Source organism: Mus musculus, chromosome 17 (genome assembly GCF_000001635.26).
Source record: "Mus musculus strain C57BL/6J chromosome 17, GRCm38.p6 C57BL/6J".
Lineage (NCBI taxonomy): Eukaryota > Metazoa > Chordata > Mammalia > Rodentia > Muridae > Mus > Mus musculus.
Genome location: NC_000083.6, coordinates 40,293,758 through 40,319,789, shown reverse-complemented (window position 1 = coordinate 40,319,789; position 26,032 = coordinate 40,293,758). Strand labels below are relative to the sequence as shown.

Here is a 26,032-nt window from a genome sequence, read left to right as displayed (position 1 = left end):
GAAATGTTGAATTCTCAAGAGAACTTGAAAGGTATAAGTCTACACTCATTCTTAAAGGGACTTTTTTTTTAAAAATTGTGCATGTATGGGTATCTAATTGCTTTTGAGTAAAGGTATACTCATATAAATATGTGTTCATGGAGACTAGAAATTGTCCAATCCCCTGCAGTTACAAGCAATAGTAACACACCATACATAGCTAGAAGAAACAAAACTCATTATTCTATGTAAGAGCAGGAAGTACTCTAAATCCAAGTCACCTTTGTAGCCCCTTTAAAAGAAAAAAAAATCCTCACAGCTCTGATAAGATAAAAATTATATGATTAAAAGTTTTTGAAGCATTTAATGGCAAATATATACACACATTTTATTCACTAGATGAGCATGAAAGAGCCAGTAAAATTTGTTTCTAATATACAGTCATCACATGATGTCAAAATGTCAGTTCGATGACCAGCAATAAAATCTGGCATGACAAATCCTGTGTCATACCTGGTTAACCAAGACCAGCTTGCACAAGCAGATTGTGCCAAAACAGGAACTATGCAGAGTATAAATAGACAGCTGAGACTCTTGTCTGATGTCACCTTTCTTCTTCCTGCAGAACAACGCCTCATTCTACTCTGAAGCCAGCAGTAAGTAGTTCTCCTTTATTATGAGATCAAGTTCCTAATTGAATACATTTACAACTAAACAACAGTGAACTTTTACATTTAATTAATTATGTGTGGTTGTTATCAGAATCATACTGATAATTTTATTGAGAACAATTGTTTATATTTTATTATATAAAGTGACATACATGATTATATAGCTTATTTGTTATCTTGGAAATAATATTGTAAAGAAATAATGGGAATGAAACTTTTTAACTCTAAAATCAGAAATAATGTCTATGAATTTTTTTCAAGTGTTCTGTGAGTGGTATCTCTAATAAGACTACAACTTAGGAGTGTAGGGATTTTATTTAAAATCTATTTCTGTACAGTGATACAAATGTTTTTAGAATATGTATGTGAAGGTATCCTTGCCACTGATTTTAAGTTTATCAAAAGAATATTATAGCAGTGAACTTGAAAAAAAATATGCTATTGATGATCATCAGCAGAAAATATAAATTGTCCATAAAATACATTCAAGACAAGCAAAAACCAAAACATACAGTGTTTCTGGTCATAGGTGAATATATTCTGGTAGCTTATAGTTTAATTACATGTATAAATTATGTATATATCTTATATGACAGAGCACATAAGAACTTTGTGTTTGGGGCAGACAAAAATGTTTCTGGAAAATATTAGGGTTTCATGGAACTATTTAATGTCTATCAGATAGAAATTCTATGCTACTGCAGAAGATAATAATTCCAAAGAGCATTTATGGATGTTTTCTTCCATGTGTCTAAATTATGTGCTCTGCTCTTTTATATTTGAACCTACAGTGCCTGTCAATGTATCTAGACTTCTGAATTTGGATAAAAAGCAGTCAAAGTGACAATAAGTATAAATCCTGAAAGCTATTAGGTAAAGGGATGCAAATTTATGAGACAAAGGGTGGATTGCAGAGATGAGTGTCAGAAATTTCTAGAATTATACATCAGGCACAGTTCAGAATTTCAGTGCTACTGCTTAGCAAATTCAAGGAAGCAAGGATATTTTTTTTCTTGGAAAAATTATTTTGTAGGAATTGACAGATTGTTTTTGCAACATTTTGTCCATAGTGATTTCTAGCAGTTTGGATGAACTTATGCACTCTGTCGACTGAATCATACCTCAGAAAAACATGACAAAGCAATCAAGAGTGACAATAACAATATTATATTGGAATTTAGAAAATATTACAGTAGATAATTGGAAGAAAATGATCCATTAGAATCATGTTATTTTTCCTGTAATGTGATCATCCTATGTAATTCTGCAGGGGTTTTATTGACATACTTTCATGTCTACATAACCTTCAAAGCATTGCAATTTCTGGCTTTCAGAACTGAAGGCTTTAAGATGGTGCTTCTATTTCACTTCTGTTACCTGAGTTCTTATGGGACACCTCATTACTAAATCTCTAATACTGAGATTGCTCATGTGTAGAGTGGAATATTTAGTCACAGTGTCTCCCAACTATGTTTTTATGAGTTTGAAATGAATCCCATAAAGCGTCACATGACAAGTGACACCAAGCCCATAGTCATAGTATCTATGTTATTGTGAGTGCCTAAGTTATGGCAAGGGGTGCTTTGACACATTTCATAAAAATTACATATTTATGCATTGTATTCCTTCCACATATTAAATGTAGAGTAAGAAAAACTTTTCTTACTGGTTAGGAGAAACCATTTGCCTAACAAATTTAAAAAGTAAAATGTGAGTGCTGTCAAGATGGCTCAGTAGAGAATGCACCAGGTATACAAGCTTGGGGGTCAGAGTTCAAATCACCAAGCCCATCTTAAAATCCAGATGGGTGTGGCTACATGCTATTCATATCTGGCAGAAGGCTGAGGCAGAATATACTTGGAACAAGTTATGGAGTCAAACCTACTGAAATGGTGAGATCTGAGGGCTCTGCTAGATCTTGTCTCAACTTACAGGGTGAAAAGCAATTGCCTCAGATCTCTATATAAAAGTATACATATATATTGTATAGTAGCATACATTCAAATGTTTGTGCATGTGTTTGTGTGTGTGTGTAAGGGTGTTTTGTATTATACCATTAATAAGAAGATGTGTTCCAAATTCTTTGTTTCGAAATGAAGAGTAAAACTTTTAGTGAATAATTAACAAACAAATAAACATCATATCCTCAGTAGAGAACATTCTGGCTAGTTTTATCTCAACTTGATACAGCCAGTATTATTTGAGTGGCGGATACTCCAGTTGAGAGAACACTTCTTTTTTTTTTTTTTTTTTTCTTTCCATTTTTTATTAGGTATTTAGCTCATTTACATTTCCAATGCTATACCAAAAGTCCCCCATACCCACCCACCCCCACTCCCCTACCCGCCCACTCCCTCTTTTTGGCCCTGGCGTTCCCCTGTTCTGGGGCATATAAAGTTTGTGTGTCCAATGGGCCTCTCTTTCCAGTGATGGCCGACTAGGCCATCTTTTGATACATATGCAGCTAGAGTCAAGAGCTCCGGGGTACTGGTTAGTTCATAATGTTGATCCACCTATAGGGTTGCAGATCCCTTTAGCTCCTTGGGTACTTTCTCTAGCTCCTCCATTGGGAGCCCTGTAATCCATCCATTAGCTGACTGTGGGCATCCACTTCTGTGTTTGCTAGGCCCCGGCATAGTCTCACAAGAGACAGCTACATCTGGGTCCTTTCGATAAAATCTTGCTAGTGTATGCAATGGTGTCAGCGTTTGGATGCTGATTATGGGGTGGATCCTTGGATAAGGCAGTCTCTACATGGTCCATCCTTTCATCTCAGCTCCAAACTTTGTCTCTGTAACTCCTTCCAAGGGTGTTTTGTTCCCACTTCTAAGGAGGGGCATAGTGTCCACACTTCAGTCTTCATTTTTCTTGAGTTTCATGTGTTTAGGAAATTGTATCTTATATCTTGGGTATCCTAGGTTTTGGGCTAATATCCACTTATCAGTGAGTACATATTGTGTGAGTTCCTTTGTGAATGTGTTACCTCACTCAGGATGATGCCCTCCAGGTCCATCCATTTGGCTAGGAATTTCATAAATTCATTCTTTTTAATAGCTGAGTAGTACTCCATTGTGTAGATGTACCACATTTTCTGTATCCATTCCTCTGTTGAGGGGCATCTGGGTTCTTTCCAGCTTCTGGCTATTATAAATAAGGCTGCTATGAACATAGTGGAGCATGTGTCCTTCTTACCAGTTGGGGCATCTTCTGGATATATGCCCAGGAGAGGTATTGCTGGATCCTCCGGTAGTACTATGTCCAATTTTCTGAGGAACCGCCAGACTGATTTCCAGAGTGGTTGTACAAGCCTGCAATCCCACCAACAATGGAGGAGTGTTCCTCTTTCTCCACATCCTCGCCAGCATCTGCTGTCACCTGAATTTTTGATCTTAGCCATTCTGACTGGTGTGAGGTGGAATCTCAGGGTTGTTTTGATTTGCATTTCCCTGATGATTAAGGATGTTGAACATTTTTTCAGGTGCTTCTCTGCCATTCGGTATTCCTCAGCAGTTATAAATAGTCTCCCAGCCAAAAAAAGCCCAGGACCAGACAGGTTTAGTGCAGAGTTCTATCAGACCTTCAAAGAAGATCTAATTCCAGTTCTGCACAAACTTTTTCATAAGATAGAAGTAGAAAGTACTCTATCCAACACATTTTATGAAGCCACTATTACTCTGATACCTAAACCACAGAAAGATCTAACAAAGATAGAGAACTTCAGACCAATTTCTCTTATGAATATCGATGCAAAAATCCTCAATAAAATTCTCGCTAACCGAATCCAAGAACACATTAAAGCAATCATCCATCCTGACCAAGTAGGTTTTATTCCAGGAATGCAGGGATGGTTTAATATACGAAAATCCATCAATGTAATCCACTATATAAACAAACTCAAAGACAAAAACCACATGATCATCTCGTTGGATGCAGAAAAAGCATTTGACAAGATCCAACACCCATTCATGATAAAAGTTCTGGAAAGATCAGGAATTCAAGGCCCATACCTAAACATGATAAAAGCAATCTACAGCAAACCAGTAGCCAACATCAAAGTAAATGGAGAGAAGCTGGAAGCAATCCCACTAAAATCAGGGACTAGACAAGGCTGCCCACTTTCTCCCTACCTTTTCAACATAGTACTTGAAGTATTAGCCAGAGCAATTCGACAACAAAAGGAGATCAAGGGGATACAAATTGGAAAGGAGGAAGTCAAAATATCACTTTTTGCAGATGATATGATAGTATATATAAGTGACCCTAAAAATTCCACCAGAGAACTCCTAAACCTGATAAACAGCTTCGGTGAAGTAGCTGGATATAAAATTAACTCAAACAAGTCAATGGCCTTTCTCTACACAAAGAATAAACAGGCTGAGAAAGAAATTAGGGAAACAACACCCTTCTCAATAGTCACAAATAATATAAAATATCTCGGCGTGACTCTAACTAAGGAAGTGAAAGATCTGTATGATAAAAACTTCAAGTCTCTGAAGAAAGAAATTAAAGAAGATCTCAGAAGATGGAAAGATCTCCCATGCTCATGGATTGGCAGGATCAATATTGTAAAAATGGCTATCTTGCCAAAAGCAATCTACAGATTCAATGCAATCCCCATCAAAATTCCAACTCAATTCTTCAACGAATTAGAAGGAGCAATTTGCAAATTCATCTGGAATAACAAAAAACCAAGGATAGCAAAAACTCTTCTCAAGGATAAAAGAACCTCTGGTAGAATCACCATGCCTGACCTAAAGCTTTACTACAGAGCAATTGTGGTAAAAACTGCATGGTACTGGTATAGAGACAGACAAGTAGACCAATGGAATAGAATTGAAGACCCAGAAATGAACCCACACACCTATGGTCACTTGATCTTCGACAAGGGAGCTAAAACCATCCAGTGGAAGAAAGACAGCATTTTCAACAAATGGTGCTGGCACAACTGGTTGTTATCATGTAGAAGAATGCGAATCGATCCATACTTATCTCCTTGTACTAAGGTCAAATCTAAATGGATCAAAGAACTTCACATAAAACCAGAGACACTGAAACTTATAGAGGAGAAAGTGGGGAAAAGCCTTGAAGATATGGGCACAGGGGAAAAATTCCTGAACAGAACAGCAATGGCTTGTGCTGTAAGATCGAGAATTGACAAATGGGACCTAATGAAACTCCAAAGTTTCTGCAAGGCAAAAGACACCGTCAATAAGACAAAGAGACCACCAACAGATTGGGAAAGGATCTTTACCTATCCTAAATCAGATAGGGGACTAATATCCAACATATATAAAGAACTCAAGAAGGTGGACTTCAGAAAATCAAACAACCCCATTAAAAAATGGGGCTCAGAACTGAACAGAGAGAACACTTCTAAGCGATCAGGCTGTATGCAGGAAAATTTTTAGGCAATTTTCTCAATTACTAGTTGAGGAAGTCGGCCTCATTCCATTTTGGGTAGAGTCACTTCTGGGCTGGTGGCCCTAAGCTCTATAAGAAAGCAAGCTAAGGAAATCATTGGGAACAAACCAAACATCACCTGTCCATGGTGTCTTCATCAAACCTGCCTCCAGCTTCCTTCTGTGTTTGAGGTCACATTTTGGCTTCTCTCAGTGAGCTGTGGTTTGGGACATATAAGCCATATAAACCCTCTCCAAGTTGTTTGTGGTCATGCTGTTTCATCACAGCAAAAATAACCAGAACCAAGACATAGATTTACCCAGGTTTTTGAAAAACAAAACAAACAAACAAACAGAACCTGATAGGAGTGATATGGCAGATTCAGCTCTAATTGGAAGATGTATTCCTAACAGTATATTTATAATGGGGTAGGAAATACTTATCCAGAATGGGCTTATTCATACCATGTTAGTGCCCTGTCATGGAAATAACTGGAAGCTATTGGTATTCTTGGAAGGACAAAGAAAGAATTGCTAGACTCCTAGAACCTGAAGAAAGGACCTACATTGATTTCAGCTCAGAGCATTTGTAGTTGTGTTTCTCTGAACCCAATGTACTAAAAATCGTAATGCTTGTCTTTGTTCTCTTTTTTGTTCTCTAGCCATGGCATTAATGCTTGTGCTGTTCTTCTTGGCTGCTGTACTGCCCCCATCCCTTCTTCAAGATAGCTCTCAGGTATGGGTAAGGTTTATTATCTTCTCAGAATAATTTAGGCAGCTACGAGGGTTATGAGCTATGAAAGCTATGCAAGTAAGCAACTAGACAACTAGATCACTCTTCAATTTTTTTCCTTTGATTTTTTTGAGTCAGGATTTCTCTGTATGACCCAGAACTCACTCCATAGACCAGGCTGGCCTTGAACTCAGAAATCTACCTGCCCCTGCCTCCCATGTGCTGGGATTAAAGGTTTGTGCTAACACTGCCCAGTCTTCAAAATTTTTAAAAGACCAGAGTGTGTAGTAATCAGGAAGTACTCATTGATAGTTCAGAACAGTTGACATTATTTTAAAGTTGTGGCAAAAGAACTTGTAGCCCTAATTACAAGTGAATATTAAACATGGTTAGTTAGGTTGATTAAATTAAAATTGTTATGCTTATGCTATATCTAAATAAATAGGGATGCATTCATTACACAAACTAAATATTAAAGAAAAGGCTAGAGATAAATATATCATAATAAATGTTGTATGAAGAACCATTAAGTTGTATTTTTGCAATATAGTTCAAATATAAATATTGATATTAATCTAAAATACCTTTTTCTTTTTAATGTGGTCAAGAAATAAAACGTACACATAATATTTGAACTATATTTGTATTGGATTTTTCATGTCTCTGGATTTATTTCTTAACAGTTTCTCTTTTAAGAATTGTTATTAATTTATCTAATCCATTTCAATGTGGTCCTCACAGAAACTTCATATTATATTTCAAATAGCACAACTTCAACATATATATATTTGTATCTCTTTTTCATAAATATTGTGTGAAAGATTATTTTTCTATTTTCAATTTTAAAACTTTGCTAGAACATAGCTAGGGATGATACTAAAAACACTTGCCTACAGTGCATAAATCCCTGGGATTGATCCTCAGCACCACAGACACACACACATACACACACACACACACACACACACACACACACACACACTCACATTCACACAGAGCTGTTAAGTACATCTACAATGCAAACAATAAAAATGAGCCAAATTTAATATTAACTATTCATAATATGTTCTTTTATTTAGATATTCCCAGTGAGGCTGAGCGATCCTTTTAAATGATGGAGTATGTAGGACTAGCAAAGACATTCCTGATCTTGTTAGAAAGCTACTAAAAGCTAAAAGCCTTGCACATTGCTGTAACCCTCATGCTCTTCTCTGGTCTGGGCACTGGAGAAAACTGGGATTCTTCAAGAATAGGGAGTGTAAATACTTGGATAAACTTCTTTTGGAATATAAGCTGTACGTTTACTTTGTTGTTGTTACCAATCCAAATTAGCAATCTCGACGCTATTTATAATCTAGGTATTTATTGAAGTTGTTCGCATTGTAAGTTTCTTAAACTAATTCTGTTTTATTGCACCTTTGAACTATCTATGCTCCCTCCATTCCTTCCTAACGCCTCACTTTTTTCTTTGGTCTACTGATATCTCTTCAGAGAATTTCAAGCTACAAATAGCAGAGCAATTCAGAGTCACCTTTGATGAATGAAGGTTTCTTTGAGAGTTATCATGAAGAACTGATTTCCCTGACATTCATTTCCATTCCTGTCTTAAACTTGTGCTGTTGTAATTATTAGGTCACATTACCTACACAATATAAACCCTTTAACTAGTTTTTACCCTTACATTTCCGTGTTAATAGTATCACTTTTAAAATATTACCATTGTCTGTCAAGAAAATAGAAGCACACTTATTGTCTCTTGGAGTTTTCAGTAACCAAGGAAGGTAGAAAAATGCAGAAAATAATAATGTCTTTCTCATAAACCATATATTTTGTCTTTTTAGCGGATATTAGCCCAGAAACCTAGAATACCCAAGATACAACTTCCAAAGCACAAGAAAATCAAGAAGAAAGACCAACACGTGGATACTTCATTCCTCCCTAGAATAGGGAATAAAATATCCACGGAAGGACTTGCAGAGACAAAGTTTGGAGCTAAGATGAAAGGATGGACCATCCAGAGACTGCCCCACCTGGAGGTTCATCCCATAATCAGCCACCAAACGCAGACACTATTTATTGCATAAGCCAGCAAGATTTTGCTGAAAAGACCCTGATATAGCTGTCTCCCATGAGGCTTTGCCAGTGCCTGGAAAATATAGAAGTGAGGTTCACAATCATTTACAGGATGGAACACAGGACCCCTAATGTAGGAGCTAGAGAAAGACCCAAGAGCTGAAGGGGTCTGCAACCCTATAAGAGGAACAACAATATGAACTAATCAGTACCCGCAGAACTCATGTCTCTAGGTGCATATGTAGCAGAAAATGGCCTAGTCAGCCATTATTGGGAAGAGAGGCCCCTTGGTCTATAAAACTTTATATGCCCCAGAACAGGGGAAAGCCAGGACCAAGAAGTAGGAGTGAGTGGGTAGGGGAGCAGGGGGGGGGGGAGGTATAGGGGACTTTTGTGATAGCATTTGAATTGTAAATGAAGAAAATATCTAATATATATATATATTAGAAAATATCTAATATATATATATATTAGAAAATATCTAATATATATATTAGAATATATTAGAAGGATATATACTTATATATCCTTCAAAAAGAAAAAAAAAGAAAGTTAACAACCTTAAGTAGGGTTTTCAGTTGAAATGGAATATCTAAGGAGATATTTCTTAGTGGATAAGCACATTTACTACTCTTGCAAAGTATATTTTGGTTTCTATTACCTATCTCAAGTTACCTAAATTCACCTGTAACTCCAACTCCAAAGGATCTACTATGCTCTTCTGGCCTCTCCAGGCTCTTTACTCATCTACACAAACATATATACTTAGTTAAAAACAAATACTTTTAGAAAATTGTGCCTTTTCCTTAATAAGTAAATACTGAACATTATTGTTACTTTACTTTATAATAAAATATGAGGATTTTCCAGCAACGACTTAAAAATGTACATTCTTTTTGTCTTAAAAATCACTACTTGTGAAGAAAAAAAAAAAGGAATTCACTAGCTGTGAGATAGTCCTTGGCTCAAGGCATTCATTGGTGCTTTCAGAACATAAAACAACAGCTAGATGTGGACATTTTGCAAATACTGGCAATACCTTGTGATTAGATCTATGTGGCAAATGTCTGCAGAAATTTGAGGGGACTAAGGACTACACGAAAGAGAACCAACTTATCCAAGAAGTAAGATAAAATGTATGTGCAGGTCTGTCCACTGATAATTAAGCACTAACATCTTGCTCTACACTGTAGAAGAAGAGAGGATTTGAAGTATACTTCCATCAGCAAGGGGTATTTATATTTCTGCCAATTCTTATATCACTTTACCTACCTGTCCCACACGAACACAAACATGTGTAACTAAATATCAGCTTCTGAGTTAACAACAGGTTTATTTGTGTTCATTAAATTGTAAAGCCAGTAATACTCAAGAATTTCAAGAATCCATTGCCTACAAATTGACATGGATATTACATTAGACAATACTCTTTGGAGTGATCACAAAATCATACTACATATAAAAATTCTCTTACTGTAATAGATAATTGAATGCACACATGTAGTGTGTCTAGACCTCCATAGTCTCACAAGCCTCAAATTCTGTGTCAAAGTCTGGATATCTCTTTCAAGATGTATAATAAATTATGTGTTTCATTCCTTAACACTTCCTTGCTATAGCCTAATTGTATGGGAATGACTTAAGGTTCTCTACCATGCATGACTATCGTTATATTTTCTTAAATAAAATTTGATATTTGTAGCCTAGAAAAAGTTTTTACTTTTTTTATTTTTTTTTGCTTTTACTTTGACATGCCATGAATTCATGCTTTATTCTCAAAATTTCTGTTTAAAATGTTTCTGTTGAAAAGTAGGAGATGTTTTTAAGTTTTAGTTTCAAGAACAATGTCTAATATTGTCTGAGCACTTGAATAATGACCTTTATTCACCTTAACCATTATTTTCACCAGTTTATGTAACCTTATCATACACTAATGTGACTTTCATTTTATTTCCCTTTAGGAAAATCGTCTTGAGAAACTTTCAACCACTAAAATGTCAGTCCAAGAAGAGATTGTAAGCAAGCACAACCAATTGAGACGAATGGTTTCTCCATCTGGCAGTGACTTACTAAAAATGGTGAGGGCTCACATCAGGGCAGTCCATTTGGAGAGCTGTGTTTTGATCCTGCTGATAGCACCTGTGTTGTTTAAAAGTGTCTGGATCTATTTTAGTATCTATTTTTAAATACTTATTGTTTTGTTCATGTGCATGAATATCTGTGTCTGTATATCTATATATTATGACATACATGTAAGACCCACGTTCATTTTCTCATTTTTCGTCTCCAGCCATGATAAGATTAGAGTAGAATTTATTAAATTCCCTTTATAACAGTGACTCACTGGTGTTATGGAGCTATATCAATTACAGCCACAGAACGAAAAATAAGCCTTTTGACTTTTCTCTTTAGTGATAAGGCACTGTGTTATTGCCTCTCCCTCTCTTAATCTAGGGTCAGAACATGACCTTTCATCTAAACAGTCTTCTGACATGGATCCAGATATAAAGCCTATATTTTTAAAAAATTCATTCAACTTGTAGAAAGAGAAACTAGTATTTATGAGGTAACTTCTTACAGGTGTGAAAATAGTCTTAGTGATTCCTGTAGTACAGCAACTGTGTAAAGTCTTTATGGTTCCAGGTGTGATCTCAGTAAGTCATTAACATATTAAATAGTTTAGTATTTTTGGTGATCTTGGGAAGACAGACTATTTGGATTTCTTTGAAATAGAAAAAGGCATACATAAGTGGGACGAACGTTGGATATAGGTTATGAAATTACCAAGCAGACAATGACACAGGGAAAAGGTACTGTGGAAATTATGCAAAGAGGAAGGAAATAGAACATGTATGACATCAAAGGGAAACTGTGGGTGAGAGGACATGGGAGGATGAGAAGGCTCAGGAAGATGGGAGAGAAAAGCATGTAAAAATAAGCTTATTATAAATGTCACAATGAAAGTTGGTAGCATATACACTAACATAAAAATTTAGATATATACTATTTTATTTATTGATTATGATGAAGGTCATATGGTGCCTACAGAAATCTTGCAGTGATATAAGATAGTTCTACCAGCCTACCTGCAAAGATAATGTGCCTTTGAACATGTATTATTATTTATAGCTATCTCCTTTCCTTTTTCTCTCTAGGAATGGAACTATGATGCTCAAGTGAATGCTCAGCAATGGGCAGACAAGTGTACATTCAGTCACAGTCCTATAGAACTCAGGACAACTAGTATGTGAGCTCAAAATCACTTATGTATGAATGGACAATAACACAGGAGGGCCCAGTTTCTCGTATTGTGTTAACAAAACTTTGCAAAGTAAACACCTGTTTTGATACTGTCTTTTAAAAGAAGTTAAATATCTCTGGACCAGGATGTCTCAGAGAGGCTTCATATTATGCTAATTGGCTGTTTTATATTTTACAAAAACTGTTTCTCTCCATGCCAGCTTTGTGTCTTGTAACTAGATCATAAGTGAAACAAGGTAGGGAATCATCTCTTTCTCTCCTTTAAAGATTACTAGCAAGATGTTGTTGAAAGGACCCTGATATAGCTGTCTCTTGCGAGGCTATGCCAGGGCCTAGCAAACACAGAAGTGGATACTCACAGTTAGCTATTGGATGGATCATAGGGCCCCCAATGGAGGAGCTAGAGAAAGTACCCAAGGAGCTAAAGGGGACTGCAACCTTATAGGTGGAACAACAATAAGAACTAACCAGTACCCCCTAGAGCTCGTGTCTCTAGCTGCATATGTACCAGAAGATGACCTAGTCGGCCATCAGTGGAAAGAGAGGCCCATTGGTCTTGCAAACTTTATATGCCCCAGTACAGGGGAACGCCAGGGCCAAGAAATGGGAGTGGGGAGAGATCGGGGAGTGGGGGGAGGGTTTAGGGGACTTATGGGGTAGCATTGAAAATGTAAATGAAGGAAATACCTAATTAATAAAATAAAATAAAATCGAAAGATTAAAAGATGAAACTACATATTAAAGTAATATGATGGGGCTTGGAATTAGAAACTCTTTAATTTTATCCTATTAGTTTCTATTCATGTGTATGTGTTTCTTGTGTATATTTATGCACATGTGAATGTATGTGCTTAATCAGAAGAGTGACTCTAGAGATCAGAAGGCATTGCATTTTCAGAAGCTGAAGGTACAGTGGTTGTAACCCATCCCATATGCATGCTACAAGTTGAATTCAAGTGTGCTAAAGTAACAGGATATGCTCTTATTTGTTCAGGTGCTTTTACAGCCCTGTGTAATTAGAATTTCTAAATTTCGAACATTTAAGCCAGTATCTTATCTTACCTTGTTTTGTTGTTTTCTTTTTGTTTTTATATTTATTTGTTTGTTTGTTTGTTTTTAGTCAGTGTTTCTCAGTGTATTCCAGGCTGTGCTGGAACAGAGTCTGTAGACCGGGCTAGCCTCGAACTCATGGAGATCTGCCTGCTTCTGCTTCTAGAGTGCTGAGATTAAAGACATGCACATAAGTGGTAGCTTATCTGATGATGTGGCTTGTTCATGTTCATAAAATATATTTTTAATTATAAAAATGTATTTTATCTGAGCAACTCATTCTTCATTTTTTCTCAAATAAACCAAATATGTCATTAGCTTTCATTACTTCTTTTATTGTTTTTGGTTTGGTGGAATTCAGATCTCACTGTATAGTACAGAAGGTCTTCAAATACATAATCTTGTATAAGACAGCAATGTGTATGTGCCAAACTCTGTCTTCATTTTTGATGACAGCAACTTATGTACATTCTGGGTAGCTGATAATTGTATTAAGTTAAAAATAAATTATTAGACATAATCTTTACATAAAGTATAGAAATTATGAGAACATAAATAAATGGACTATGAGATATAGTACTTCTTGAAACATTAGAAATGGTAATCTCTGGATGAATTTGAAATTCATTTAATTATCTCTAATTAAGGTTGTACTTAGTAGCTATCACTATTTTAATCACATAGTGTTTAAAATGTTTATTTTAAGTGCTTTAACATTCAGTTAAAGTATAAAGTAATTTTGAATAACAGAAAATGAGAAAATACTAAACTATTTATTGGGTGTTAAAAGTTGGTTTTTCTCCATTCTTGAAAGAATATTTAGCTCATGAAATTTTAATTTTATACTTAAGGCATGAGCAATAAATGTTAAAAGTATTGTTCCTTCTATTTTTGTTTGTTTTGTACTTGTAAGTAATGACTATAAAGAAGGCTTACACAAAACAATCATGCTAAATATGTAACAATTCACATGAAAAAAATCTCTAGTTAGAAAGGAAGAGAAATTAAATAAGTTAATATTTGTCTTTTCTAAGACTTCAAATCAACATTTGTTACATATGAAACAAACATACAAAATACACCCTGGCTCACACATACCCACACAGGTGTGCTGAATTTAATGTGTCAATGAATCAATTTAAGGAGAGAAGCTACTTGGAAAAAAGACTTCTGTATCTGTTCAGTTCATACCATACGCTGTTCAGTCCACAAATTGAATGCCTGTGGCTACTGTTCAGACGAATGATCAAGTCTGAAGCATGCCTCTTATGAAATAATCAAAAGTAACTGCGAGCAATGTCTATAAAGAACAGGAATTCTGCTTTGTATAGCCCCCCTCTCTATCTCCCACACCCTCTTTCTCTCTTCTTTTTTCTTTCCTGCTGCCTTAATGATTGGTCTATTTCTTTCCCATAGATTTAAGATGTGGGGAGAATTTGTTCATGTCATCTTACCTTGCATCATGGTCTTCTGCAATCCAAGGATGGTATAATGAATACAAAGATCTTACATATGATGTTGGCCCAAAGCAACCTGATAGTGTGGTTGGACATTATACTCAGGTAAGAAAAAATATTTTCTCTATAAATGAGAGGCAAGAAAATTATTTGAATTACTTGACCAGGGCTGCACATCAGCTTTGTTTGGCTCCTGAAGGAAAATGAGAACAATCTTCCCAAAGTTGTCTTTCAGAACCCCTGACAGCTGATTTCCAGACAAATGAGGTGACTGCATTAGCAAGAATTATACAATTGTGCCTCCATTCAGGCCACTGTCAAATAGAGCCTACCAAAGCTAAGAGAGAAAGTAAAGTGCTAAAGGGATTCTGAATGGCTGATTGGAAAGAAGATCCAGATATGGTATAGGCAGATGTCTAAGTCAAGGGTTGGTTTGTTTGTTTGTCCAATAAAACATCATGAGAAAAAGCAGAGTGGGGAGGAAAGGGTTAATTTGGTTTATACTTCCAGGTTGCTGTTCATCACCAAAGGAAGTGAGGACAGGAACTTAGGCACTGCAGGAACCTGGAAGCAGGAGCTGATACAGATGCTATGGAGGGTGTTACTTGTATGCTTCCTGTGCCTTGCTCAGCCCTCTTACTTATAGAATCTAGGACCACCAACCCAGGGATGGCCTAACTTCCAAGGGCTGTGAAATGCTTCAAATGCTTCATTGATCAGTTACTGTGACTTACATCTAGATCTTAGGGAGGCATTTTTTCACCTGAGGCTTCTTCTTCTCTGATGACTCCAACTTTGTCAAGTTGCTACACAAAACAACCAGTACAACTGTCCCCTTGTCAAGTTAACACACAAGCATAAGCATTACTTTTGAGGCGCAAACTTTTTTTTCTTATTTATCCCCAACAACTTACATTTATATACAAATAACTTAAAAAGTCCCACAGTATTTACAAATTTAAAAGCATAAAAATTTCAATCTAATTAAAAATTCAAAATCTTTTCTAAAAGTTTAAAGTTTTTCAGTAGTCCATTCTGGTAAAAATCTAAATTAAATTTAATGTATTTTTCAAGAGGGAAGAAGCACAGCATGATCACAATCTGAAACAAGCAACTGCTAAACACCAACAGTTTTTAAAACTCAATGCCCAGTGTCTGGGATCCACACATGACCTTCTGGGCACTTCCAAATGGCTTGGATCACCTCTCCATCTCTGTCCACTGTGACTCAGGCAGCTTGTCTTCTAGGCTTCTGCTGGCTCCATTTCACTGATGTTGCTGTTTTTGGTGGTAGTGGTATGGTATTATGATTTTCAAAATGCTGCAGTCTTCTGCTGCAACTGGGCTGTAATTTCAGGTATAGCATTTCATAGGCTCTCTTTCTGATACCAAGTCTCAAATTCAATGCATGACCTCTTCAGTCCTGGTTCTTCAACTGCCATTGAGGTTTCACCTTCATCAATGGCCTCTCCTGGCCTCTAAGAATGCCAAACTTCAGCTATTTTCCATGAATCTTCTATGCCTTCAAAATTAGTAACATTACAAAGCCTAGCAGCCAGCAAAAGGTACAACTTTGACCACATAATCTGGAATGCAGCTTCTCTGTGCTCTCAGGGAAACACTTCCCAGCAGATTTCACCTTACTGATGATAGTAACTTCTTAATCACCACTAATCTTATCTCCAGCTGACAAACATCAACTGTCCCCAAAACATGAAGTTTTACTTCAGTAGTTCTGGTATCTCATTAGTGACAGCTGATTTTTTTTTCTTGCTCTAGCTAATAAGAACTGCAGAAACTTGAAGTAAAATAGAAAATGACCCAAATGACCATAATAGAGTCTTTAATCTTCCCTTTGAAATTTCACATGCCAGGCTTCGGTACTGTTCAACATTCTTATCGTCCAAGTTTCTAAATCTTCCCTCAGATCTTTTAATGTACAATGGCTTTTCTAGCTCAAAGTTCCAAAGTCCTTTCAAAATCCTCCCTATTATATGGTCAATGATGTCACAGCAATACCCCACTATAGTTTTAGCAAAATATATCTGCAATATATTTAGGGTTCTCTAGAGTCGCATATCTTATGGAACGAATCTCTCTCACTCTCTCTCTCCTTCACATTTATATTTGAAACTTTAAAAGGATGTACCTCAAGGGATAATGCTACTTATTCTAAATTTACAATGCATTTGGTTGTATTAGGGGTAGCTATATCATAATACACATTATTATGACCTAATTATTGTTTATGCATTTGTGATTACAAATTTGTGATTACTACAAAGGATAGTCATATCTTATTAGGCATTATTATCACCTAGTTATTGTTTGCATTTGGACCTGAAATATGATTTGTGTCAAAATGACAAGGGATGGATTATGATTGGTTGCCAACATGAACATATCTGGAATGAACTATAAACAAAAAAGAACACATACCTGTTTTCTGGATCTGAAGGCTAAAAGACAATATGTCTTTTATCAGGATCTTGTGTCTGGAAGACACAAGCTTTTGATGAGGATACTCAGGTGGGATCACACACACACACACACACACACACACACACACACACACACACACACACTTTTTGATCTGTGTCAACATATGTCTTTAATCCAGATCTTGAGGCATACCTTTGATATGGGCCTTATTTTCTGCTAGAAAGGACAATGAAAAAAGAAAAGGTTCTTTCACTCTTTACTTGCTTATATTTTCTTGCCCAGCATGCTCATTGGAGTCTACTTCTTTAGGATTCTACTTCTTTAGGATTCTGGGTTCTTCAGAAGACCAGTTGAAATATGCATCAATGTAGGATTGAGCAACTACTAGATTTTTGGACTTGCCATTCACATCTGGTCATTGCTTGGTTAGTTGGATTGCAGTCTGTAAGTCATTAAAATACACATACACATCCATTTCATAAGTTCTGTGATTCTAGATATCCTTGACTAATGTAGCAGCAAGCAACTCCAATTCCTTGATCTGATCAGATCCTACAGGCTGAGATACTTGAGCTGAAACCTGGTTTCAGGAAGGAACCAGAAAATTCAAGATCAGATCTCTACACAGAAGCACTCACTGCACACAACTATCAGGAAATATAAATGATTACTGAGTGGTAGCCTTTGTCCAGTCTTGACCAGAAAGGTTTGCATGTCAGTCATGAAATCTGTCCAATTGGGAAGGCAGATACTCCTGGCCATGTGTTAACATTCAACTGAAGACCTGTTCTGTGATTCTGGGAGGAATTCATGGACCCTTTGATGGCTGACTAGGAGTTGACATGATATCCAGGTTACTCTATTTTAGTTTATTGTCACGTGCCTAGAAGTTAGGAAGCAGAGAAATTATACATCTCAACACGGTCTTCCTGGTATCCATGGCTTTATGATGTCTTTCATTTTGACATGAAGATCATTGGCCTCATCCCAGCCTTTTGCTTTCTCATCATCTTGGAAACTGTCAAAAATGCACTGGAAGAACAACAGAGTTCTTGACATGAGGCTGGAACAGTTGCCAGCCTCCCTAAACTCCCCTATGTGCTTTCTGTAAGCTTTACTGGAATAGCTGATCAAAATAGGCTCTGAGGGTTCTTTCAACATTTGTAGTGTGATTCAGTCATTTAAGTAAGTCCAGAAGGCATATAGTAACAAACTATACCAAAAGTCTTTTAAGTTTACATTGTCTATTTGTTTTTCTGCATTATTTTTTCTCTGACACATGCTCCATATTCATTCCTGGTGTGCAGGTTGTTTGGAACTCAACTTTCCAAGTTGCATGTGGAGTTGCTGAATGCCCTAAAAATCCACTGAGATACTATTATGTTTGTCACTATTGTCCTGTGTAAGTATGCAATTTAGAGTTCATTTTCAACAACATCAACTGCAATTTAACATTTTTAATTGTCATAGTGTAAAAAACGATTAAAGATATACATTAAACATTGAAAGGGAAATGCAAACTTTTAAATACTTCCCTTAGTTGAAACTTACTATACAAAATTTGTGAAATGGCTAACTCATCAGTTCTATAAATCACACTCAGAAACTTTCAACCTATGCTTAATTATTTTTCTCTTCCCTCTTCAGTTGGAGTTTTCTGGACTCATGGTGACCACAAAACATAGGGATTGTTACAGTCATTTTTTCAGTTATAGCTAAGTTTATCTTTTACAAAGGAATATGTTAATACTAGGAAAAGGGTGATCATTACTGAATAACACAGGATATTGATCGCAGAGTTTCCACTAAACTAGTCCTACTTCTGATTATATAGGCTGTTATCTTTTCTTATAGTTATTTATCTTTTGAGAATTTCATTAAGGAGTACAAAATTTGCATAATTTTCACCTTTCCATCTCTTCCTCCCAATCTTCCAAGCCCACATTCCCTCTCAAATTCATTAGGCCATCTTTAAATTATATTGTTATACACACACATGTTCTACATGTATATGAATCAGAAGTAGGACTAGTTATATATGTATATAGGACATGTGTGTGTATATAATCTAATTTACATATATATACATATATGTATATATAACACACACATAATACCATTGAGTTCATTTAGTGTTGCTCTGATGTTTAAATGTTTGGGGTTTACCACCTTGTACTGGATAACCTATCATGAGTCTCCACCCTGGAGATTCCCTTTCTCAACATCCATGATTATGCAAAACTCTTTATCCAAAGCAATATAGCCTTTTGGTTTCCTCTCAGTACTTAAAGATGAGACCCTTTTGGTGAAAATATCACACACATCAGAAACAGTAGGTAGAGGAAGTGAACTCAACTGACTTGGAAGGCTACTTCCTGTAGACCATCTCTCATAGTATTAGAATATGCTATGAAAACTTCCAAGGGTGAAAATAATCAACAATTATATCTTGCTGTAAAGCCGTAACAATGAACAGTCCAGTTGCTATTTTTTCAAGACCTCGTGTTTATGGATCTATTTATGCATGTGCACATATCCACAAAGACCAGAAAAGAGCATTAAATCCCCTGTACCTGGAGTTAAAAGTGGTCATGACCTCTTTTACATGAGTGTTGGGAATCAAATTAGAATCCTCTGCAAGAACAGCAAATTTTCTTAACCACTGGACCATCTTTCCAACATCTTGTTGCTACCTTATGCCTATAAGAATTTATTAAATCAGACATCAAAGTCATTTTAAGAAGTCTTTAAAATATTTTAAATAATTAAGAAAGATATAATCTTAACTCTTTGCTTTTCAGAATTTCCTAAAAATTCTAAAAAAAAAAAAAAAAAAAAACCGTTCATTCAGATCTTGATTTTGAAATTAAAACTTACTAAAGAAACAGAAATAAACCGTTTGAACTCTTCATTTAAAAAGATTGTAATTCCAGTGAAAGGGATGCATGTATATTCATAACCTGCCAATTTTTTCATTTAAAAAGACTGTAATCAATTTTGCATGTCTCTCTGTCCACGTGTGGTTTGGTGCAGATGCCTGTGGGGGCCAGAGGCATCAGATTGCCTGGAACTGGCATCACAGACAGTTGCAACCCAACTGAAATGGGTACTGGGAATCAAACTCCAAGTATTGCCCAAAGAAATAGGCACTCTTAAGTGCTGAGACATCTCCCCAGGTTTATTTGTAACTTTTCTTATAGGAAAGCTATACTAGAGGAGGGTGAGAGTCTTCCTAAATCAATTATTTAAATGATTCAATTGTATACTGTAGGTAATACAGATTGTGAAGCATGTCAGTTCAAGAGAAAGATTATCAAAGAATTTTCAAGCATGTTTCTGTTATTAAGTATAATACAAGGAAAGAAGCTACTGGAATCCATCCAGCTGTCAGGTCAAATAAGAAGCATCTTGAACCTAGGAGAGTCAGATATGAATAAAGAGAAGCAAGTGACACAGGTTGTGCAATACTTTGTCTTTTCTCTGAGATTGCTCATAGACTCTATATGCTGTGTTCTGCATATAGAGTAGTGGTTATGCTAAAAGCCCTTGGACTGCACACACACACAGACACACACACACACTCACACACACACAGACACACACACACACTCACAGACACACACAACTTGATGCAATGAAGAATCTGAATGTTCCTATGACAATCAGTAAAGTGATAGTCCAAACTAGGCAGTGTAGCCACAATCAGAGTACTGCTATGTTTAGATGTTTTTAAATATAATCTCTTACTTGAATATCCTCATTTTGATAAGCATAAAGTCTCATACCTTCCTCTTACATTTAGACACTATCAAGCCTTCATACGCATGGGGTTTTTCACAATTACTCATTTAAGTTCTTGAAACTCAACCTATCACTTGGTAACCTGCTCTATATTGCAGGATTTACAGCTTTTTTCTATACCTACCTAATTTATAAAAGTAGCTTTTCCACATAACCTATATTGCACTGTCTTAGGGATTTTGCAGGCTTATCAAGTAATGGAAAGGGTATTTTAACATTAATATATCTCTGGACTTTTAAACTCTATTTCAGTTTCTCAGGTTTTAAAATAGTGGTTGATGAAAAAAGTATGCATGGATTAATTATTTCCTTACTATACATCTATGTCAGAATTCTCTTAGGAAATGTTTGGGTTTTGTTACGATATACAACTGAAGGTTTGTAACAGTAATCCAAATATATATATGATTACATGTCTAAATCTATGAATCTATCATCTATCTATCTATCTATCTATCTATCTATCTATCTATCTATCTATCTACCTATCTATCTATCTATCTATGGAAATATATGATTATGTGTCTGAATCTATGAATCTATCTATCTATCTATCTATCTGTCTGTCTGTCTGTCTGTCTGTCTGTCTATCTATCTATCTATAATTTGGTGATATATGCAAACATTAGTGTGTAAAGAGAAAATTAAAATCATCTGATGATTTTGCATCTTGAATTTCAGTGGCAATTATCAAGGAAGGCTATACACACCTTACACTGCAGGAGAACCGTGTGCCAGTTGTCCTGATCACTGTGAAGATGGGCTATGCAGTAAGTTTTTTAATATAATATTAATATAATAACATAGAATGACAATCTGCTTTAAGATTTAATACCTGCAAGAGACAAAAATGTACTTAACATCATTTAAACTTTTTCAATTAGCTCATTGATTCCCTTTCATCACAGTCACAGCTCTCTCCTCCTCCCTCACACAGTCCCTCCTCCACCCCTCCCCTTCACCTCTGAGAAGTAGGAGGTGACTCCCTGGGTACCAGCCCACTGTGGCAGCTTATGTCACTAAGTTACAGCAGGACTAGGCACATCATCTCCTACTGGGGCCAGACAAGGGTAACAAGATAAACAAGGAGATACAGTGTAAGCATAAGACCCCCTCCAGTTGTTTTCGAAACCTACAAAGGTCAAGTTGCACATCTCCTACATATGTTAACATCATTTTATTTTTGAATGACAGATTTTCTTTTGTTTAAGATGTGTATACTTTTGACATTGAAAAAAGTAATATTTCATTTAGTTTAAAGAAACAGTTAAAATCAGTGAACAATTGAAACTATATTGGAATAGTTGCTACTGGAGTCTACAAAAATATTTCTGAGGATGTAATTTAATACAATTTAAAGTGAAGTTTCTTAGTCTCAAAGTTGGCATTTTAAAAAGAGGAAGCATCACAAATTTATGGAGTTGAAATAATAAAACCTGAGTCAGCCCTGAGAAAGAAAACAGACACTAAATTTTTTTTGCACACCAAGGAGCTTAGCACAATAAATTTTTAGGCTACTCCAGAGCATCAATGGAATTTTTTACTAAATTCCATTTTTGTTTACTTGTGAATGTATTTGTGTCTTTCTATAAAGTCCAGGCATACACATATGTGTCATGGCACATGTGTGTGATTATGTGTTGAAGTTAGAGGACAGTTTATATGGACTCGTTCTCTCCTTTCATGATATGAGTATGGGAGACTGACAGCAAATCACCAGGCTTAGTGTCAAGTACTTTACCCTGAGCCATCTCCCTGGCCCAGGATATGATTTGAATCCATCCATTTAATCAATCATTACATGTTTTTCTTTAAACAACTTTTCTGTGTAGTTTTAGAGTCTAAATAAAAGCTATGCATAGATTACAAACTATAGTATTTCATCACAGAAATGGAGTAAAATGGATGCCATAGTATTCCATTTTTAGTCTTACTATGTAAATACATACAAAACATAAATGTAATCCACCATTTTGGTGGCAGAGGATGGAGAATCAGAAGTTCAAACCAGGGTTGGAATGTGGATCAAACTCCAGGTCATCTCAGGCTACACAAAAAAACTAAAACAGAAATAAAGTGTAAAAGTATAATATGGTACCAAAATTAATATATTACATTCTGGTGGCAACTTGCTAGAATTTTTGTGCATGTCTGAATGAATTTTGGAATTCTTCATGATTGATTTGTCTAGATAATATTTTTATGTACTAGTAATATCAATAATATACACTAAAGAAGAAAGGGCCATAAATTCACAACTTTGCTTTGTGCTTATAAAACAGCCCATCCTATTAGTAAAAGCCAATTGAAGGACTTTAAACAAGAATAGCAAAGTGAAAATCCTTATTTTTTTATTTTGGCCATTTATATATTTGCTTATCTGTGATTTAGGCTGTTGTTAGTTTTGAAATAGGTTCTCATCACATAACCAAAGCTCACCTAGAAATCAGTGCTTCTGGTCTTCCTATACCTTTCTCCTAAGTGTTGTGGAAATTGTGTTTTATAAAGAGCTCTTAGAAAAAGCATAATGAAAGTGCCAACTGTGAGGTGTAGATTCAGAATCATACAGTCATCTTTACAATATTATTGCAAAAGTTATGAAAATTGATTGTGGAGAGAGAAAGGACATAGAATAATAATATATTTTCATTAATTGTATTTGTTCAATGCTGACAAATATATCATGTATGAGGGAATGGAAAGAGGATTGGACATGTGCCTGCAGTAATACTTCTTGGGGTATGAAATTAGCAGTAACCTGATTGTATGAGCTTGGTTTTCATATGAGTAAAACAATGAGACATTGTTTCCATGAATACCATGGTACAGATGATAAAGAACACCTTATTTTGAATTCTTTGGTAATTGGGAGTTGCCAATTCTCTGAGAGTGTATGAGCTGAATGTAAATTTGTGAGCTCTGGATACATATCAAAGACATGACAAAGATTATAGGGTAATGAATTTAGAATAAGTTTTCTTGAGTTTGTAGCTATTGGTGAATACCTGCATATAAGTGTTTAATAATCAGGTCAACCTTCTCCACTACATACCTTTCCAAATCTGTATTCATAAGATTACCTCCTCTGACATGAAAAAGAGAACATCTTAGAATGAAAATGTCTATAACATATCACTTTAAGGGCCAGCCTCAGCGGTTTTGCCGACCCCTGCCAGCTCCCCCCTATGGCTAGCCCTGTGTGCTGTCTCCTGGATTCCTAGGCTAGCTTCCTAAGCCAACCAAACCAGTTTAACCCAAAATGCTTGAAGCTACTGCTCACATTTTTCAGACCATTCCCTCCTCCCCCATGGCTGGCCTGCAGAAAGCCAGCTACTACTCACTCAGTTCCCTGTAGCCCCATGAAATAAAAACACTAAAGACTGATATTATATTAGCCAGATTTATAACAGTAAATCTCCAACCTAAAAACACCCATGTAAAGAACACACAACTCAGTTAATATAAATGCAAGCAGTATGCCTATATTGGGCAAATATACCCTACACTCTTATTTTACTCAGCTATGAAATCCCTATCTACTAGTACTTCCTCCAGGCCACATGAGTCTGCACCAACTTCTACCTCTTCCTCCATCATCTTCTGTCCCCACACTGCTCTTCTCTTCTTCCTCCTTCTCTCCCCTCTCTAAAACTTTCATCTCTGCCTTTCCTTCCACTGCCCAATCACAAGCTCTATCCTTTAAGATTATATCTGACTTCATCTGAGTATGTGGTCTACTCCTCCTCTAGGCACTCCTCTTGAGGGAACAGATAATAAAAAAAGCAATCCACAAGACATGTCTAGTATTTTCATAGAAAGAGACCACTAGGCACAGTTGATAGAGAACATTTTAAAGAAACTTGTTGTGCTGAGAATATTTAAATATTTAAATAGTTTATATATTAACACTATTAAAATTTAAAAGTACTTGCATAATAACCACCATTTTAGTGAGGTTCTTTTTCAATGCTTATTTTTAATTCATATTATGACTATTTGGTAGCATTTATGTTCATGTGTTTATATCTACCACATTCGTGCTTATTTACCCTGGAGACCAAAAAAAAAAAAAAAAAAAAAAAAAAAAGGCATTGGAACTGAAGGTGCAGGTGGTCATAAGCCCCCGTGTGGATGGTGAAAACCAAAACCAGGTTCTCCATAAGAATATCAAAGGATTCTAATCAATAATCCATCCTTACAACAGCTAGATAGTCTAGTTCTACAAAGAACCACTCAATTTAATTTTCTTGAGCTTTTGTGAGTGAAGAAATCAAACAATTACACAAAGCTGCAGTTTAAAAGATATCCATTCATTTGCTCAATCCCCTGTTCTAATTCATATAAGTATTATTTTATTGCCGTTAACAGAGGAAAATGATAATGAAGTAATGAATATTTTTTCTTTATTTCAGCCAATAGTTGTGGACATGAAGATAAGTATACTAACTGTAAATATCTGAAGAAGATGCTATCCTGTGAACATGAACTTCTTAAAAAAGGTTGCAAAGCTACATGCCTCTGTGAAGGCAAAATTCACTAAATTTCCTGTACTCGTAGCCAGGACCATGTAGAGAAAGCTCATACTCTCTAGTTAGGCTTATCACATCCCACCAAGAAAGTATAGATTTAGGACATTGAAATAATTCCAGATAGTAAAGATTCTGTTTCTTCTTCTATTTCTTTCTATTTTACAGAAATCATTTACCCCAAATATTTTAAAATAACAAATTTGATAATACCTTTGTACCTTGACATATGAAATCTGTGACACATTTTCGGAGTCAAGTCTAGCCCATGATTATACATTGTCTGTATGACTAAAGTCACTAAAACTCATATGACTAATGTTCCAAGAGCACAATGAAGTAAAGGAATAGAAAACATATAGTTCCTGTATAATGGTCAGTCATCTTTTCTAGCTCTACCTAGTTTACTCTCTCTGGAGAAAATCACATTAATCGTCTTTTATTTTCTTTCTCACTATTCCTTATTCTTCAAATTCATCATAATCAGTGGTTTAAATTCTAAACTACTATTTACATTTTAGTTTTTTTAAAGAATGATATAAAATGTACCTTAACGAGCAGAATTTATAGTTTGCTTGTTCAGGGGACAATGACCTTTGTTGCTTTAGAAAAATAATAAATCTTAATCTTGGCATGTTAA

At 35.7% G+C, this 26,032-nt stretch overlaps 1 protein-coding gene across 1 annotated transcript; it reads left to right on the top strand.

The window, feature by feature from the left end:
• The first annotated feature begins 582 nt into the window (after nt 1–582).
• On the top strand, nt 583–26,032 carry Crisp1 (cysteine-rich secretory protein 1). Its single transcript, NM_009638.3, has 8 exons — nt 583–635; nt 6,712–6,785; nt 10,817–10,933; nt 12,011–12,098; nt 14,583–14,728; nt 18,373–18,467; nt 21,548–21,636; nt 25,279–26,032. Exons 2-8 carry the CDS (start codon nt 6,714–6,716, stop codon nt 25,404–25,406), a joined length of 735 nt encoding a protein of 244 aa, NP_033768.3. The 5' UTR covers nt 583–635; nt 6,712–6,713; the 3' UTR covers nt 25,407–26,032.

Excerpts from the sequence above, each read along its gene's own strand:
- Crisp1 (NM_009638.3), top strand. The coding sequence starts at position 6,714 with ATGGCATTAATGCTTGTGCTGTTCTTCTTGGCTGCTGTACTGCCCCCA. Across the intron at positions 6,786-10,816 it reads TTCTTCAAGATAGCTCTCAG|GAAAATCGTCTTGAGAAACT; the intron begins GTATGGGTAAGG and ends ATTTCCCTTTAG. Across the intron at positions 18,468-21,547 it reads GTTTGTCACTATTGTCCTGT|TGGCAATTATCAAGGAAGGC; the intron begins GTAAGTATGCAA and ends CTTGAATTTCAG.